This window comes from Pogonomyrmex barbatus, unplaced genomic scaffold, assembly GCF_055798465.1.
Source record: "Pogonomyrmex barbatus isolate J1 unplaced genomic scaffold, ASM5579846v1 scaffold19, whole genome shotgun sequence".
Classification (NCBI taxonomy): Eukaryota; Metazoa; Arthropoda; class Insecta; order Hymenoptera; family Formicidae; genus Pogonomyrmex; species Pogonomyrmex barbatus.
In genome coordinates, this window is record NW_028297115.1 from 1085715 (window position 1) to 1102771 (window position 17057).

The following is a 17057-nucleotide window of genomic DNA, read 5'->3' on the forward strand; positions in this document are numbered from 1 at the left end:
TAGATATGAAAAAAATATTTCAGATAAAAGTTATAGGATACATCATACATTGCATATTGTAAATCTTCATCGTTTCTGAACAGTAGTTATGTGTTTTTTTTTTTTACACCAATTGATTCACCTCATTATTCTGCATGAGAGTATTAAAATATAATTGCTAAGAAATAAATAGTTCATGAGATATTTTATATCAAATTATATGTCAAATTCAAATCTCACAACTCAGAAAATACTTAATGAAAAAATATTTTATTATAGCGTTTTAAAAAGCTCTCGAGAGCTACAAGAATATGCAATAAAACATGGGGGATTCCATTTAAAAAAACATCGGTCACATTAGGTTAATGCAATATTTAATACTTTCATGCATAGAGATGAATCAATTAAAAACGCATAATTGCTGTTCAAAAACAATGAAGATTATAGGACCTGGACCAGACTTTAGAGATATCCTGTATAATATAAGCATACTCCCTAAAATTAAAAAAAATTTATAAAAAAATATATTTGGAATTTATTTATAAAGTTCAGTAAATAAAATCATTAGTAATGAAATTGTAAGCTTATTTCTAGTATTGGAAAAAAAAATTAAAAATCCATTTTCATTATTTCATCATTGTATTTTAATGCAAAACTAATACATAGATATACCCAATTATTCACAATAAACGCTCATTATATCATCATTATCTCGTATTTTAATAACCAACTTTTACTCGCTTTACTTTCTCTTTCCCTTTTTCTCTCTCTTTCAGCATTACATGCAAAATATATACTGAAAAATTATGATATATAATTAATTTTTTCTATCCTAAGAACTTCTGAAAATTGCCAATTTTTCTCTAAATTAAGATTAATTTATTAGATTAATTATTTTTTTCACGATTATGAAAAAAAAAAGAATGTGTTTTATTCTATATTTATAACATTAGAATAAGACTAAAGATTAAGGAAATATCTTTAATAAAAAAGATGCTTAATTTCAGTAATCTCAGAATAGACAAAATCAATTTTATCATAACTTTCTAATATTGTTTTATTATAAAATGTATAGAATTAAAAATTCAGGAGTTTAACCATTATTTCAGTAAATATAATAATTATATATCTTATTTTTCTTTGTAACAATAATTTCCTTCACTCTTATTACAGAAATAATATATAAATAAGAAATTATAAGAAAACAACACACGATAAAGAATACATACAATATAAGAAAGATACTATTTTTAAATAGCTCATGACAAAGTACAATGAAATGATATTTTATAATTATTGAATAAAAATAATATATCAAAGGCATGTGTCAAATTTGCATGTGTATCACTCAAATTATTATTATACAATAGAAGAAATCGCTAAGCATGTTTCATCCCTTATTCTACTTGTGTGTATGTTATCTTGCAGATTATTGAAACTTTTTTCCAATTCAGAATACAATATTTATATTCTTTCATTTTAAATGGATGTGTAGATAAAACGTACTGTACTAACCAGAGATTCTCATAATTCCATTGGCTCGAATGTTGATGTAGTATTGGATAATACATTATTTAGATCTGGAATAGTATCGTTATTATTGTTGTTATTATTATTGTCGGATGTATTTGGAATTGGCGTTGGAGTATCTCTCGTTGGAAGTATGCGAAGATGCCTATTTGGTGGTTCCCAAAGAACCAGAGCCATAGAAGGTCTCTCTCTAAAATAAAGAAAAAAAATAAGCCAGCTTTAATTTCATAGTAAAATATATACTTATCTTTTTTTATTCTTTCTTATAAATACAAAATATTGTATTTTTATCAAATTATATAATTAATAAATAATTCATACAATTTAGATATAAGAGTTGTTGGTAGAATAGGTTCGTCTTGCATTCGCTTGAGTTCTTCTGAAAGAACCAATCTCGGATGTAAGTCACTTCTTTGCTCATTATGTATTGCGTTTGTCGCATCAACATCCAGATCCATATCCAATTGCTTATGACAGGAAGTTGATATGTGAGCAGTGGAAGTTGATGGTACTGAGTTCTCAGATTCATGATTAGAACTAATGTGCAGATCTTTGAAATGTGCAGTTATCTTTTCCTCTGTTATGAACTGCTTCGTTTGACGCCTATTTGAAATAAACATCATTGTTATGTTGTTGCATAGATTATTTATATATATATATATATATATATATATATATATATATATAAAGCAATCAAGTACTTACATATCTACAACATCAGGTGCTTCCAGCTTTCTTTTCTGATGGAGTATTGGTCCAGAACTGGTCTCTCCAGTAAACCTAACTAATTCCGACTGTTGCAACGCTGGTACACTCCATGGCATAGTTATCGGTGGCACTTGTGGTATTTGCATCCAGGGTCCAACCTGTTGCTGTGGATTCTGTTGATTCATCATTTGTTGAAAAATGGACTGTGGTGTACATAAGTGAGTTCCACCCATTGTATTCTGAAAAACAAATATATAAAGAAAAAAATAATAAAATTCTTTTGAAATATCTTAATATCGATAATATTACATTTTTAGCAAAATGTATAAATTTGATCGCTGGAATTATATTAGATTACTATACATCAAAAAACTGCATATAAAATATATAAGTGCAATGATATAATAAAATAATTAAAATAATAATCTAATAAAATAATGCATATTCTGTTAAATAACACGGCAGTACTGTTAAGTCTATTTTATCTTTACTTTTATCAATACAGATTAACTTTAATCTTGATTTAGCTTACCTTTTTTTAATTTTATAAATTAAAAAAAAAACAGAGTAAATTAAACTAAGATTAATATTAATCTACATTGAAGAAATGAACATTTAATCGTGAAATAATAATCGTGATAAACGTTTAAAATGTTTGTATAAATTTTTAAATAATTCGTGTACAATAGCTTTTGATATATAAGACGAGTTCTTTTAATTCATCGATTGATTAATCGCGTAATGCGCAAATGCTGTTTTTATAGAGCAAAGTTGCATTTGCGCACAATGCGAGTTATTAATCGATGAATTAAGACTCGCCTATACTAATCTGATGTAAAGCAGGTGATTATTCGTTATGTAATTCGATCACTCCTGTTAGTTTACTTACTGTCATTTGGGATGTGTTTGACTTTTCTTTTGGAAATGGCTTTTGGGGATCCAGAGTATCGTTCGGCTATCTTCGGGAACGTATTCGACGTGATGACTCCTCTCTATTTATGAGACTCGAAGATAAACACAGGATTGAGGTGATATTTGGTTGGACGCTAACCTGTTTCTGATCACAGGCGAGCGTCGCTCAATCAGGCGTGTCTCACAATCCTGTTCTGTTCCACTGTATTTTCTGCTGCCGTGGTGGTTTAGCGATCGTTTCCCGTTTCACTGCGTGATAGCGTCATGAATGACACACCGCGACGCGTCTCTCTCCCAGAAAATTTGCGATAATTTTTGAATTCCACTGTCCAAACTTGTTCCACAATAACGCAATGTTTATACAGCCGAGTCCACAGTCTGTTCGACTTTCTTCGTACATTTCGCATTCTATTCTTAACCGTTTCCCCTTTCCCCGCGCTTCACCCTCGCACAACATTGCGATCGCCGCATGATCACGCATGCGCAGAATAGAAATTACATAGTTGTGCACACGCTTAATTCCGACGAACGATTCATGCTCATCGCGACATTTTCATTCTACGCATGCGCGGTCACGTGTAAACTGACGAATAATAGGAGAAACACGGAAAACGCAAGAGGGGAAGTAGCTGTGAGTAGGGGTAATATGGAAAATAATACGAGTGAATCGACTATATCGCATCGCTTCTATTTTAAAATTGATATCAAAATGGAACGTTTTTTTTTCTATTTTAAAATTTCGGAAGATTTCTCTTGTTTTTTTTTTAGTCTTACGCATGCAATGCATTTGAATTTGACTTGTCGTAAAAAAAAGCGAGAATATTTGTAGATTTGCAAGATGAAATCAATTATATCAGCGTCGCATCGTTTCTATTTAAAAATGCATTTAAAATTAAACATTTCTCCTATTTTAGAATTCTAAAAAATTTTTCTCCCTTCAATTTAGGCCTACACGTTTATATTTTTCGTTAAAATTTTATTTTTCAACAGAAAGCGTAAATGTTTATAGTTTTGAAAGATAAAATCGACATCTGTTATATTTATATTTTATCATATATTTTTAAATGTTTTTATCATATATTTTTAAATGTTTTAAATACTTAAATTTATCTCTGAAAAACAACTTGTGTTGAAATTTGAAATTTTTTCTTAGTATCGCTACTACTTAATATCGATATTAAAATTGTAAAAAAACTTTTTTTTATGATAAATATCTCAGATTTCACAAGTATACGTATCTTTCAATACAATGAAAAAAGATGTTGCACATGTGATTATTATTGACAATTGATGGAAAAATACTTCAGTTTTATTATAATATGGCGTTGATCATATCTGATCTAATGACAATAGCTCTTTCAATTTTTTTGATTATCTCATATCAAACACTAACAAAAATACTTCGAATATAGCGATAACAATAGTGCTTAATAATATGAGTGATTATTTAAATGTTACATAAAAAATCATATAACACTCATATATTGTTACGTAAGACGAGGTCAAAACTTTTGTAACATATGTACAATTCGTATAATAAGTTTCGGATTTTGCATTGTAAATGTCTCTATATATTAATGTATATTGATTTCTTTGTACATTAAGATTATCATATATTTCTATTTCTATTCGTTTATGACGTTATGATTGCGATATATTACGCATATTTTGATAAATACTAACTTAATAAATTAATTATCATAAAGTAAGTAGAGTAGTCATTATCACAGAGTTAAAAGTTTCAATATTTTTAAAGTATTTTTCATTTATAAAGGAACATCAATATTTTTTTTATATATAAAGTATTGATATAACAGACCATTCAATTCTACGTCTCGTGCTGGGATCTTGTCACGCGTATGTCGCAGGATTTTGTCAGCATTTTTGTCACGCAAATAGCCACGTAACTTTTATACACACGAAGAAGACATACGCAGATTACATAACTTGTTGTTCTTCGGCTTCTCCAATAGTTTGGATTTTATATTATCAAAAATTTTTGTGTACGCACAAATGACGAGATTTTGTTAACATAAAAATTTCGATATTAAAAAAAAAAAAAAAAAAAAAAAGATATTTATATAAATAGGCTTCGAAATCACTGGCAACTCCGAAACTTTTTTAATTAAGCAACAAATAGATGTAAACAGATGCCATTTCCAAGCATATCAAAATGTAAACATCGTATTACCATGACACAAGAATATACGTAGTTTACAGCGAATTGCATTTTTGTTAATCGCTACGCTAAAACCAGTTTGATTGCAAAAGACCGATGCGTGAAAGGCGGAGAATCGAAAAACCTTTCTCTTCGCAGGACATGTTAGTTCAGCTTTGCAGAATGCCGGCAAGCCGTAATAAAATTATTCACACAAACACTGTTGCATTGTGATGTCTCGTCTCTGTTATCTGCAACGATCCTCATATATTAGTATTACCAAGAAAATGTGTTATATACTTCCGCAAGTACGCATTATATCACCAACGTAGTCCGACTATTTGTCTGATTTTTCCTGGTTTATAATTTATTATGATTAATAAACAATAAGGAATGTTATTATAATTTTTCATTTCATTAACTTACTTAATAATCTTACTGCTTCCAACTGAAAATATATGGATCTCAGAACGAGTATAATATACATACAGGATGTTTCAAACTTAATAAAAATATTAAAATATTCAAGGGCAAGTCTTCAGTTCTAGTATCTAATTATATCCAGTTCCACAAAGTAATCCATATCAGTGATTGAGGAAAAGAAATCTTATCTTCCATTATTGATATTGAATGTTCTATTAAAAGAATTAAGAGCTGAATACTAAATATAAAATGTATTGTATATAAAAAAAAAAAATAAATAAGATTTATCAATTATTTGGATTTTCTTTGATAAAATTTTTACTTAAGTCTAAGAATATCTAAAAGCTAACAATGTAATAACATATAGATATCATTTTTCACACAGTCTTTGCTAAAAAGACTCGAATTTCAGACTCGTCGACGAATCCCTTATCAAAATTAAGATTTCGAGTCATCAGAAAACGATCCGGTATCTGGTATGCAAAATTATCCATCATTCAAATTGATATTTTGATTCAAATGAATATTTCTCTTGCGTGTCGCACGCATTACAACGTAGAAGCGCACGATCAAATCATCAAAATATTCCGCGTTAAATCGCGATAAAAAGTGTATAGGACGACGGGACACTACTTGAATACAAAATCATCTTGGGGAAATCATAACCGCGAGTTTTTTTTTTATTCGAAGCTCGGTAATTTCCCCTCTTGCAAAAAAAAAAGTAACTACTAAATCGCCTTACGTAGTCTGACAAATGTCCGCCGAGTCTCCGCATATTCCAACGATTACGTGTAAATACACATACATATACGCGATACGTGGCATACAGGTGATTAATTCCCGCCTGTCATAATGCAGGCTTCTCCATAAATAATATTACCGCCATTTATTACGCGCCTTTACGTACACCTTTACTGAAGAGAACTGTGATTTTCTTGTGGTAATATCGCGACGCGCCGCCGCGTCCCGCGTGGCGATAATCCGTAATCCATAGAAGAGTCTCGACGTCGCAGACGTCGGTGTGAGAACTCGAGTAATTAGGAAGAAGTTGAGATAAGGATTTTTATGTAGTCGCATTTTTCTTCTTTCCGCCACGTGAACAATCGTCCGAGCCACCGCGGACGAGTTTCGCACTCCGCAACATGTTTTGTTCGATGCGGACTTCTTTCGCCTCGCTCGTTCGCCTTATCGTCGTTCCCGCCGGAGGCAGGAAAAACAAACGTCATTGGCCGCAACATTAGGTATCTTTCTTGACGAGCACGTGAAGATGAGCGGTGAATCGTGCACCGCTACACAATCGCACATGGACACGCGCCGGGAGGTCACACGGCCGGTTATTATGTTGCAGATATGGCTCGAAGGTAATTAATACTATTGTTATGATTCAGCCAGGTACATCATGTCCGTACTTTGGCTAGGCCTTCGGATCCTTCAGTCTTCGGTTGGAGCTCCGGTGGCACAGTGGTCCGCGATTGCTCCGCGTTTCTTCCGCGGTGCGCGTACACGACACGCATGCATGGCTTGATCGCCGCGCGCGATGTTTCGCTTCTGCGGGACCACTTGAGAGATAATAACGTGTGTCACACGACGACGTCGTAGTCGTCCGATGTGATACAGTGTGATAAATAAATCGCCGCTACAGGCAATCGATGTCGAGGCAATCGAGGCAATCTATAATCCAATTACGCGACCGCATACAGAACTTTGTGCCAGCAGCATAAGTGGAAGATTGCGGTGCAGTGTAATATATATCTGGACGTACCTGCGTGTTTTGAGTATTCCGACCGAATTGATCAGCGTCTCTTGTTGAAGGTGACACGTGCCGAATGATGCGTCAAAATAAACGTTCGAGGAGGTAGAGCGGATAGATTTTCCGTTGTGCAACTCTATCATCGTGCGGAGGGAGCGGGGAGATCTCTCTCCAAGAGATGAGCGCTCTCATTGACTGCATCCAGCAGGAGAAAACGGATCATGCGAGATTAAATGCGAATATCACGCTCAGCGACATGGGGGAGGATCCGAGAGGTGGTAGATTCAACAAGTCTACGCAGAGCGATATCTCGCAGTCGAGCTGGAGACTTCCCTGCGGTGGACAGAGGCCCAGGCCGATGTCCTTGTATTTGCCGACGAAGCAAATTCCGAAGCCGATGAGCGAGTCGAGCTTCTCCACGCACAGCTCCAGAAGCACATTGTACCCGGTGCAAAGCGAGTTGGTCTTATCGTCTAGAAACAGGCACAATAACAATAGATACGTGTCTTTAGACATGAGACCGATCAACGGTCTTCCGTACCCTAGTCCACATTCCAATAATGTCTTAGGCAACAATATGCCATACACCTGTTGCTGTACATGTCCAGGCTCGCAGATTCCACCGCCACCGGCATCATTCTCGCAGAGTGAAACTGATGACCACGATGGACCTGAGGGTCTGTCGTGGAGGAGGCTCCACATGAGCAGAGCGAAACTAAAAGCGACTGCAACCACATCTGAGCTTCTCAGTGGATTCGCAATGGTAAACATAATTACACATTCGTGTAATATATATCGATATACCTGTGATTCAGGATTCAAGGGTTCTCCTTTTTGACAATGACAAAAAAAAAACAAGTAATTTCCACGTATACTCTATTGCCCGATAATAATAAACGATGAGTTTTCGAAAAACTTAAATTGATCGTGATTCAAGAGAGATGAAAGGAGAATATCTGTTTTATATTTTGTCAAAAAAATTAATTGAACTATCTATTTTTGAGATATTGTAGATAATTGATTCTTTGTGTGAGTTTTCATATTTAAAAAAGTTTTTTCATACTTAATCAGCCGTGCAAAGGTTATTTAAAACATCTTCCTTCCTCATATCCTTCAGAATATTTTTTTTTTTTTTACCATTTTTTGCTTCTTCTTTTCAACTTCCTTTCCTTTTTAACCTTCTTAATCACATCATCTTCTCGAATCACTTAATTATCGTCAAATACATGTCATCGTCAAATACATGTGTTAATTTCGTTAATTTCGTAGACATCATCAGAATATCCGACGTCATTGGAATATCTTAGAAAAACATTTTTAAGAAATAAAATTGAAAATAAATACGAAAAGAATCAAATAAAAATGTAAAAAATGTTAAGTTATTTATAAGAAAACCTCTTTAATCTCGTTTTGCAATTATCGCTACTGCGTTCTTGTAATGTAATTTTTTCTGCAAATGCTTTTTATTTATAAAACAAGATTATATTATGCATGCATTGAATCATGATGTTAATATTCTACGTCTATATACTATCTACGATCAAAAAAATGTCCTTACGATATATGAGAAAAAAAAAATAAAGCCTGTTCTAAATATAACATTTAAAAAAATATAATCGTATATTAATTATTTAGTAATCTACAAATTTTGATATAATATATGTATCAAGTAGTACATACATCGTTTATTTAAGATTAGAGAGAATAAAAGTTTTCTTATATTTATAAGCGATTAATACAAACATTTTTAAAATTTTTAAATTTTTGGATAAATTTTTTTACCAACTTCATTTTATCATAATTTCGTGTAATTAATATGGCCATTAAATTTATTTAATGGCGATTCATGAATAAGTAAAAAAAACTTTTCTTGTTACTTCAAGTAATGAATCATATTTCAAGTAATACTTAGTTAAGCACTTATAATCAATTTTTCGAGGCTCATTTAAATAGAGAACTGTTTTCTTGGAGATGTCTAACTCAGAGCGGGTTACACAACGTTTCCTGAAAATGGTTAAATTGACGTCGACGACAATTCTATATAATCTTCATGCACATTTGTGGTTATATAAGGCAGATATCACTTTCTTTAATTTGCCTCACTTCTCGCGGTATATATCTAACGCAAATATCTTCTAACGTTTGTCTGATGATTGTAGCAAATTGTATTTCACTCTTTTTTCTGGCCTTAGGTGGCGATGGTGGAATTGCAGATAAATGAACCAACGGCGGTACCGGAATGGCTGTTTGTAATGTTCGCTGTCTGCACTACTTTCTTGGTATCGGTGCACATCTTTGCATTGATGATCAGCACGTATCTTTTACCCAATATCGAAGCCATAAGTAAACTTCAAGTCTCGCGTCTCATAACGGAATCACCACATGAGAGAATGCGCGGTTTCATCGAATTGGCCTGGGCATTTTCCACGATACTCGGACTGTTCCTGTTTCTAGTAGAGGTGGCTATTCTTTGCTGGGTAAAGTTCTGGGATTACTCCTTTACTGCCGCTACTGCCAGCACCGTGATAGTCATTCCCGTGCTTATAGTATTCGTCGCCTTCGCCGTTCACTTTTATCACTCTTTGGTAGTCTACAAGTGTGAAAGTGCGGTGTCGGATATGAAGGATCTGGAGAGTATAAAGAGGAATCTGGACAATGTGACGATAGGACAAACTAACGTATGAATTCAAGACAATAATACAACCTGTAATATATAAATATACATAATCGATTATTTTAAATGGAAGGAAATGTGTTAAAGCTAGATTAACGAATAAAAATAATTTTCTGTCGGAATGTAAAGCAATTTGTGGCAGAAATACTCAGGTTTAAAATAGGTGCTACTTTTCCGTTTAAAACGCGATAGCCTTAATGAGAGTGACTAATAAGAAAAGAACACTGTTGTGTGGATTTGTTATCAATAACTTTACTTTTCAAACGTGACCATATGAAAACGGTCAGGTTTTATTATATATAAAAATGTACATAGCTGTACACATGCAAATCGAGAATTGCAACAGTACAAGCGAGTGCTCTTTAGTATATTTTACCTATATAATATCCAGCATTTAATAATATCTGTGTGTATACGGTTTAACTCTTGATTTTTATTTAAACCTGTTCCTTGATCATTCTGTCACTATCATACGTCGTATCACTAATCTATAGTATCTTTTTTTCTTACCGCGTCACTTAGTTTATGGAAAAATTGAAAGATGACAATTGAAATATTCATTTTATATACATTTTCTTAGATTAGCAAAATTTACATAATTTTGCTAGTCAATAAATAAATTGTTAGAGTTCAGGACGTTCAGCGAAAATTGTGGTTTCTTACTTATAGTAAGAAAAGGAAATCAAAGTATTACTACATATCTCTCATTTTTACCATAAATTAAGCTGCGAATCTTACTATGAACGGTTTCTATGATATTATGCCTTAACTTCTTTGTACAAAAACACTCATTGATCGAAGGAGTCGTTGTAAGCAAAATGGGGAAATGGAATTACTTTAATACAACAAAAGTATTACGTGATATCTGCTGCAGTATAAATTATAAATTATATTGCACTAATCTATGTACGAAAACTTGAACGTTTTCTTGTAGAGATACACACTACGTCGTATTCAAAATTCATTGCATTCGATTATTTGCTTAATAAGCAAATCTCTTTATAGAGACATGACGCAGATTTTACTATGAAGTTTGCCTCTTGAGATTATTCGTATGTACACATTGGAAGAGAAAAAAAATTCGAAATGTACATTACGGAAACATGTCATGTTGTGGTGTACGTAACTCGATTAGGAAAAAAGAGAAAAAAAATACTGTTATGAAAGAGAGAAAAATTGATGATTTGAGCATTAATCACTCTTTAAAATTACTTTTTTAAGAAAATATATATAAGCGCTAAACTGGTTCAGGATAAACCACTTTATAAAAGCATCTTTGTAATTTTTCGAAAAAATAATGGAAGTAATCAAAATATATTTTATTACTTATTTTATACGTGATTATTATGAAATGTAAAAAAAAAAAGAAAAAAAAAAAGAAAAAAAAGAAAAGAAAAGAATAATTCAGTTGATACATATGATAACGACGGAGAATAAATTGCTTGTGCTATGGACAGGTAAACAAATGAAGCATGAGATAATATTAAAAACGTAATTATTATAAAGTTAATGGATGATATTCGATAATGTTAAAAATGCCTTATTTTTTGTAAGATGAAATTCTGTTTTTCTATATTAATATACAAATTCATTAGTTCAGAACACTTATATAATTTATCTTCTCTATTATATTAAAAAAAAAAAAAAAAAAAAAAAAAACTTGACGATAGAATAATATTTATCCTCGAATCGTAAATTATAAACTGTCATTCTGATGTAGATACGTATAGCTTAATGATCTACTATGATAATCTATGTACGATAATATAAAAAAAATTATTTGGGCAATTGTCAAATATCTAATTGATTTATAAATTTTAACCTATTTTAAAGTAAGAGACGATATGAAAGCAGTTATAATTCTACCTCTCTTAGATACAGTATAGTATAATCTTATTATATTAGAATATATTATATTATTCTTTTATCAAGCTCTACGATATTATAGATTGATCTAAGAGAATGGTAGAATGGAAAAACTCGTTTATCTTTCAGAAAGTCACTTAATAAATTGGCTTTCATATATGTTATCTTCAGTCTTGTCCTTAAATAAACATATAAAGTCTTTCTGACAGCCTATCCATAGCAAGAGCTCATTTAAAAAGCCTTTTTTTTTTAAATAAACCTGTCTGTAATTATCTTTAACAACAGTTTCGTACTTCGTATTCTACTTACACACTGATAATGACACACAATAAAAATTATAATTTTGAAATATATAGATTCAACAAACAAATAGCAAAACAAAATACAGTATCGAAAAGCGTGCCATTGATTACCGCCAATCGCAAGAATTTGTGCCCCCTTATAAATTTACGAAAATGGTAATAAATATATACAATCACTTTTAGTTTTATAATCTCGCATTATAAACCAACTTTAAAACAAAGTCACAACCTACACGTATATGTGTATTAGATTCGTATCTAAATATTCAAACAGTTTATAAATTATCCTATTCATAGCTACACATTCGCAAGTAATTCGATTGCGGTTGAATATAGTAAATCAAAATTATATTCTGCGACGAATAGTTCAGCCATTTGTAACTAAATTTCATGGGAATAGCATTTAGTCTTCTATATTTTGTTCGATTAAAAGTAAATATTTCGAGAATACGTTTTCTTTTCCTATGATGATTCTAATACAAGTAAATATCTTTTTTTGTTCGTTAAATTAACTACATGGTAGATAGTCTTTAGTTATTACTTAGCTGTTCATGACAATAATTATCGGTTGTGTTATCTATTGTGCACAATGTCTATCCATATACTCAACATCAAGTTAAGACACAGAAAGAATGCCGATAATATATATGTCATTTGGCATTCTGGAAATATTCTCAAGGACCCTTTCGTTCTCTATTGTTCGATAAAAAGTTCCTTGCAACGCTAACGTTACATTCGTGACATTATGTTACATTTAAATTATTTATGCGGTATATAATGTATTTTTACACTTGTATCGCAAATAATCGTATTGTGATTTTCGATCCGAACCGTTCTCTGTATGTCATATTGACTTTAAAAAGAATGCGAGAGACTGTACTGCGCACATGCGTACATGTAGAAAAATTACTTACATTAAATGACATTGATGAAAATAAGAATGTGAAGTTATATGGTGATGAATTTCATGCAACAATTTTGCCTCCAATACAACACAATATACAGAGACCCATGACTCTTGTCAAACGTCCATATGTTTAGATGGTTGTTGAGATATGAATGGTTCACTCCACATTCGACGCAAATCTCCCTGAAATAATTAATATTCACAATCTTATTTTGTGTCTGATATATATATTTATAGTTCTTTATATATCACAAAATACATGTTGTTAAAGATATAATTTCTATTATTAATACAAAACATGTTCTTAGAATCTTTTAAGAATAAATTGATACAAAATATATAAATAGGAAACATAACAATACCTTCAAATATGCCATCGTAAGCAATGGCAACAAAGTGAAGGGCACAAGGTACAATAAGGCAGGCTGCGCAGCTTTGAACACTTCAGAGCTTACAGTGGCGGTAAGTAGACCAAGAAAATAACCGATCAAGGAGCAATGAAAATAGCTAATTCGACTGAAGTGACGCGGCGGCGGTACTCCGGTTTCGCAACCGCCGGGCAATAACTGAGTCTTTTTGTATGCATCATATCGCAGGACGAAACAGAGTAGGAGACCCGGCATGACCACGTCGCCGAGGCCTAACATCGAGAAATGTCCCGCTTGATGCATTGATGGAAAAACCAGTTTTCCAGGTAAAGGTAGTTTCGGCGCGGCTCTTGCCACGCCGCCTAAATGTAATCTTCTCGCCACAAGACTTACTGGATTATCTGCAGGCCTAGTTGCTACCTACATGATAATAATAAATATAAATTATATACATCATAGTGTCTCAAAGTAAATTTTATAAACAGATTATGTAGATACATTGTGCAATTCAGCTTATTCTTATCTACAATGCATCATCATGAAAAGATATTGCAACAAAACAAGTTATAAATTTGTTTAAAAAGAACATATGTTCTTTGTAATGTCTTTGTACATAAGCTTTGCAAGACTCACCTTAACCATTACATTTGTGCTGAATATGTAGGATGAAAAGAAAACCCAGAAGACATCATAAATTAGCAGTCCGGTTAATAACAACGTGGATACCTTGAGACTAGGTAATCGAACAAATGCGATAAATGCCACACACAGGCCCATACCCATCGCATCCATCAGCAGCCAGTGTCCAGTCAAGACCCAGATGCATACTATACTCACACTAAGTGAGAATGAGAGTAATTCCGCACCAGTGAATCTCCCACAGACGCCGAAGGATATTTTGTTACCATCGGAACATGGTCTAATGATATACTGACACATGGGCAATAAAAGAAATGCCAATGCAACTGTAGCTATAACTGCAAGAAGAAAATAATATAATTTTCGTTAGACGATGGATAAGCACTTTGTATCAAATTTGTGCTATTGCAATAAGAGCTTATTTCTAAATTAAACTTGTTACCAAACGTACTGGCTGTACAAATTGCAAGAAGCATCTGCATACTGTCAAAAAAGAAAAACATGACAAGTAGAGAAATGGAAGCACCAAGAGGTAGACAGAGAGCATGCATCGTGTCGAGAGTCTGGACTCTTCCTCCATTAGCGCCGTCCGGGTTACCGGCACTGCTATTACTCGTAATCCCAGTCAATAAATTACTACGTTCCTTCTCCTTTTCTCTTTCCCTCGCCTCTTGTTCCATGTTTAGAGATCGGAAACTACCATAAACTATCAGTAGAATTGATATTAGGAAAGTGGATATCCTGGATGAATCCATTATGGAATAAGCCCTGCAATAAATTGTAAAAGGAATAATTAATAAGCTTGTGATTGACAACTTACGAAAGAAGATAGAAGTGTCGAACTATCTGACACTATAATACACTAACCACTGGTAGTCGACTTGATACGTGGCCATGTTTAAGAATGCCTGGCCGCAGCACTCAGCGCTATGCGAGAACACCTCCTGACATTTAGATGTCCGTTGTTGAAGTGCTTTCCACTTGCACTAACCTATATCAGAGATCATCTGCTGCTAAAAAGAAAAAGAAGGTCGAATAGCATTCTTATTCTTGATTATCCTACGCTTGTTCGCAGCCGTTGGCTGAAATCTAAGAGAGGCAGCACGCGGTTAGAACGTACCTAATGTCCTTCGAATTCGGCATTATTGGCGAATAGAATTAGGCCTCGTAGAAGCCTCGGGTCATCCCCTTGGTGATGCGATGCAAAAGAAACACAGATTTCTAGGATGATCACTCACGGTACGGACGGCACGCGGATCGGGGATGAGCACGATGCGACGAGACGACAGACGAACGACATCGCGCGAGTCGGGACTCAGCCTAGCGTAATAATGCTGCGCGACTAGGAGGCGATCGTCGTACCGTGACCGCCTACCCGTTGGATCCTGGCATCTCCCGCGATCGCGGGATTTCGCACTTTCCAACTTTCGCCCGCGAGCGTGCGTCGAAGAGGACGCGAGGAACGGGGATGACGATCACAACGACGACGCGCACGGATCGACTCGTCCGGGATGTGTCGCGCGACACCGTATCGAGACGATGACGGCGACGACGCGGTACGGTTGATACACCGGAATCACTCTGCGTACGTTCTCTCTCTCTCTCTTTTCCTCTCTTCCTCTCGTCGCTCCACTCCGCGCACGTAGCACAGCTGATCGCGGCTATTTACGCATCCGAGCGCCCCGCGGCCGCTCCCGTGCGGACGGAACGCAGTGCCGTTCGTATCGCACCACGGACGTTCACCATTTTGGTAAACACACGGGTCACGTGATCCCCCGCTGGACCTGGCTCCCCCAAGAGAGGTTCGCTACTCCCTTTACCCCAGAAAATCGCACGCCTCGCGCGACCGAGATCTCTCGCCGCGCGACGGCGCGACGCGGTTCTCTCTCTCTCTCTCTCTTTCTCTCTCACCTGGGCGATCCGAAGTCTGGACCCGCCGCGGGACCTCGCAATCACCTCATCGGCCCACCGCGAGCTAGCCCTGCGAGCGACACGAAAACGGGATCGTGCAACAACACACTAGATATCTGTCCTGGCGCACGCGAGAACAGTTGCGACCACTACGACACGGCGTATCGTATCACGATGAGAACTACTGCGCGGGTCAACCGCTGCGAAAACGGGCGCAGGTCTCTGCCGCAAGCGTGTCTACCGGGTGTCCTGAACGGGCGCGCCTCTCCTCTCGCAATCGCCACGAACGCGAATTCACATCCGATAGGACGAACGAAAATATTTCATCCGTCCTTTCGCTCTATCCAGGGCCGTGCGAAGGGACTTCCGGCGCCCTGACAAATCAATTATTTAACTTAAGTAAAATAAGAAAGCTACTGTTTAGAAAAAAAATTACAACTTCTTCCAATTTATACTGCAATTTATAAGATGGCAATATATTGTTTTAAAGTAAAAAATTTCGTTTTAAAAGTTCTTACGACGTTATATTTTATTTGTAACGAAATATACATTTCTTCAATAAAATTTGAAGACCCGCAAATAAAATTTTGAATATTTTAGATTTTCTACTGATTGGTCTATTTCCGTATTGAACCGAATATGGCAGTAACTAACCGCTATATTTAAAAATAGGAAATTACTATGCAAAACATCTGAAGAAATTTTGCAGAATGTTTAAATATCATTAGTTTTAAAAAACACCTTCGATATACATTCCATTCTTTTTATACGAAAATACATTTCAAAATGTTAAATGCAAATTGTATTCTGCAATACGTACTTTTATCTTTCCTCCTTCTCTCTCAAATTCTTAAATATATATCCATTTTACTTTGAGTGATAGTGCAGCGTGGTACAATTGTACAGTAAGTATCACGGTAAAAATTATAC

The 17057-nt window shown here is 34.4% G+C and overlaps 3 protein-coding genes across 5 annotated transcripts; 1 reads left to right on the forward strand and 2 right to left on the reverse strand.

The window, feature by feature from the left end:
• Positions 1-599: 599 nt before the first annotated feature.
• Positions 600-3648, reverse strand: LOC105423442 (uncharacterized). Its single transcript, XM_011633194.2, has 4 exons — positions 3107-3648; positions 2215-2456; positions 1831-2112; positions 600-1699 (listed from the first exon to the last, which is right to left on the reverse strand). The coding sequence occupies exons 1-4, from the start codon at positions 3110-3112 to the stop codon at positions 1504-1506; spliced, it is 726 nt and encodes a 241-aa protein (XP_011631496.2). The 5' UTR covers positions 3113-3648; the 3' UTR covers positions 600-1503.
• A 2339-nt stretch (positions 3649-5987) lies between these two features.
• Positions 5988-10557, forward strand: LOC105423441 (calcium release-activated calcium channel protein 1). 2 transcript variants are annotated; one of them, XM_011633193.2, is made up of 3 exons: positions 5988-7071; positions 7523-8223; positions 9653-10557. In XM_011633193.2, exons 2-3 carry the CDS (start codon positions 7639-7641, stop codon positions 10142-10144), a joined length of 1077 nt encoding a protein of 358 aa, XP_011631495.2. In that variant the 5' UTR covers positions 5988-7071; positions 7523-7638; the 3' UTR covers positions 10145-10557. The 2 variants fall into 2 exon arrangements, with proteins under 2 accessions (XP_011631495.2, XP_011631494.2); XM_011633192.2 differs by having other exon boundaries at positions 5988-8223.
• On the reverse strand, positions 10362-16701 carry SppL (signal peptide peptidase-like protein). Of its 2 annotated transcripts, none has more exons than XM_011633188.2 (6): positions 15337-16701; positions 15084-15226; positions 14668-14984; positions 14211-14554; positions 13572-13997; positions 10362-13392 (listed from the first exon to the last, which is right to left on the reverse strand). In XM_011633188.2, the coding sequence occupies exons 2-6, from the start codon at positions 15110-15112 to the stop codon at positions 13324-13326; spliced, it is 1185 nt and encodes a 394-aa protein (XP_011631490.1). In that variant the 5' UTR covers positions 15113-15226; positions 15337-16701; the 3' UTR covers positions 10362-13323. The 2 variants fall into 2 exon arrangements, with proteins under 2 accessions (XP_011631490.1, XP_011631493.1); XM_011633191.2 differs by having other exon boundaries at positions 15084-15229.
• Between the last annotated feature and the right edge of the window lie 356 nt (positions 16702-17057).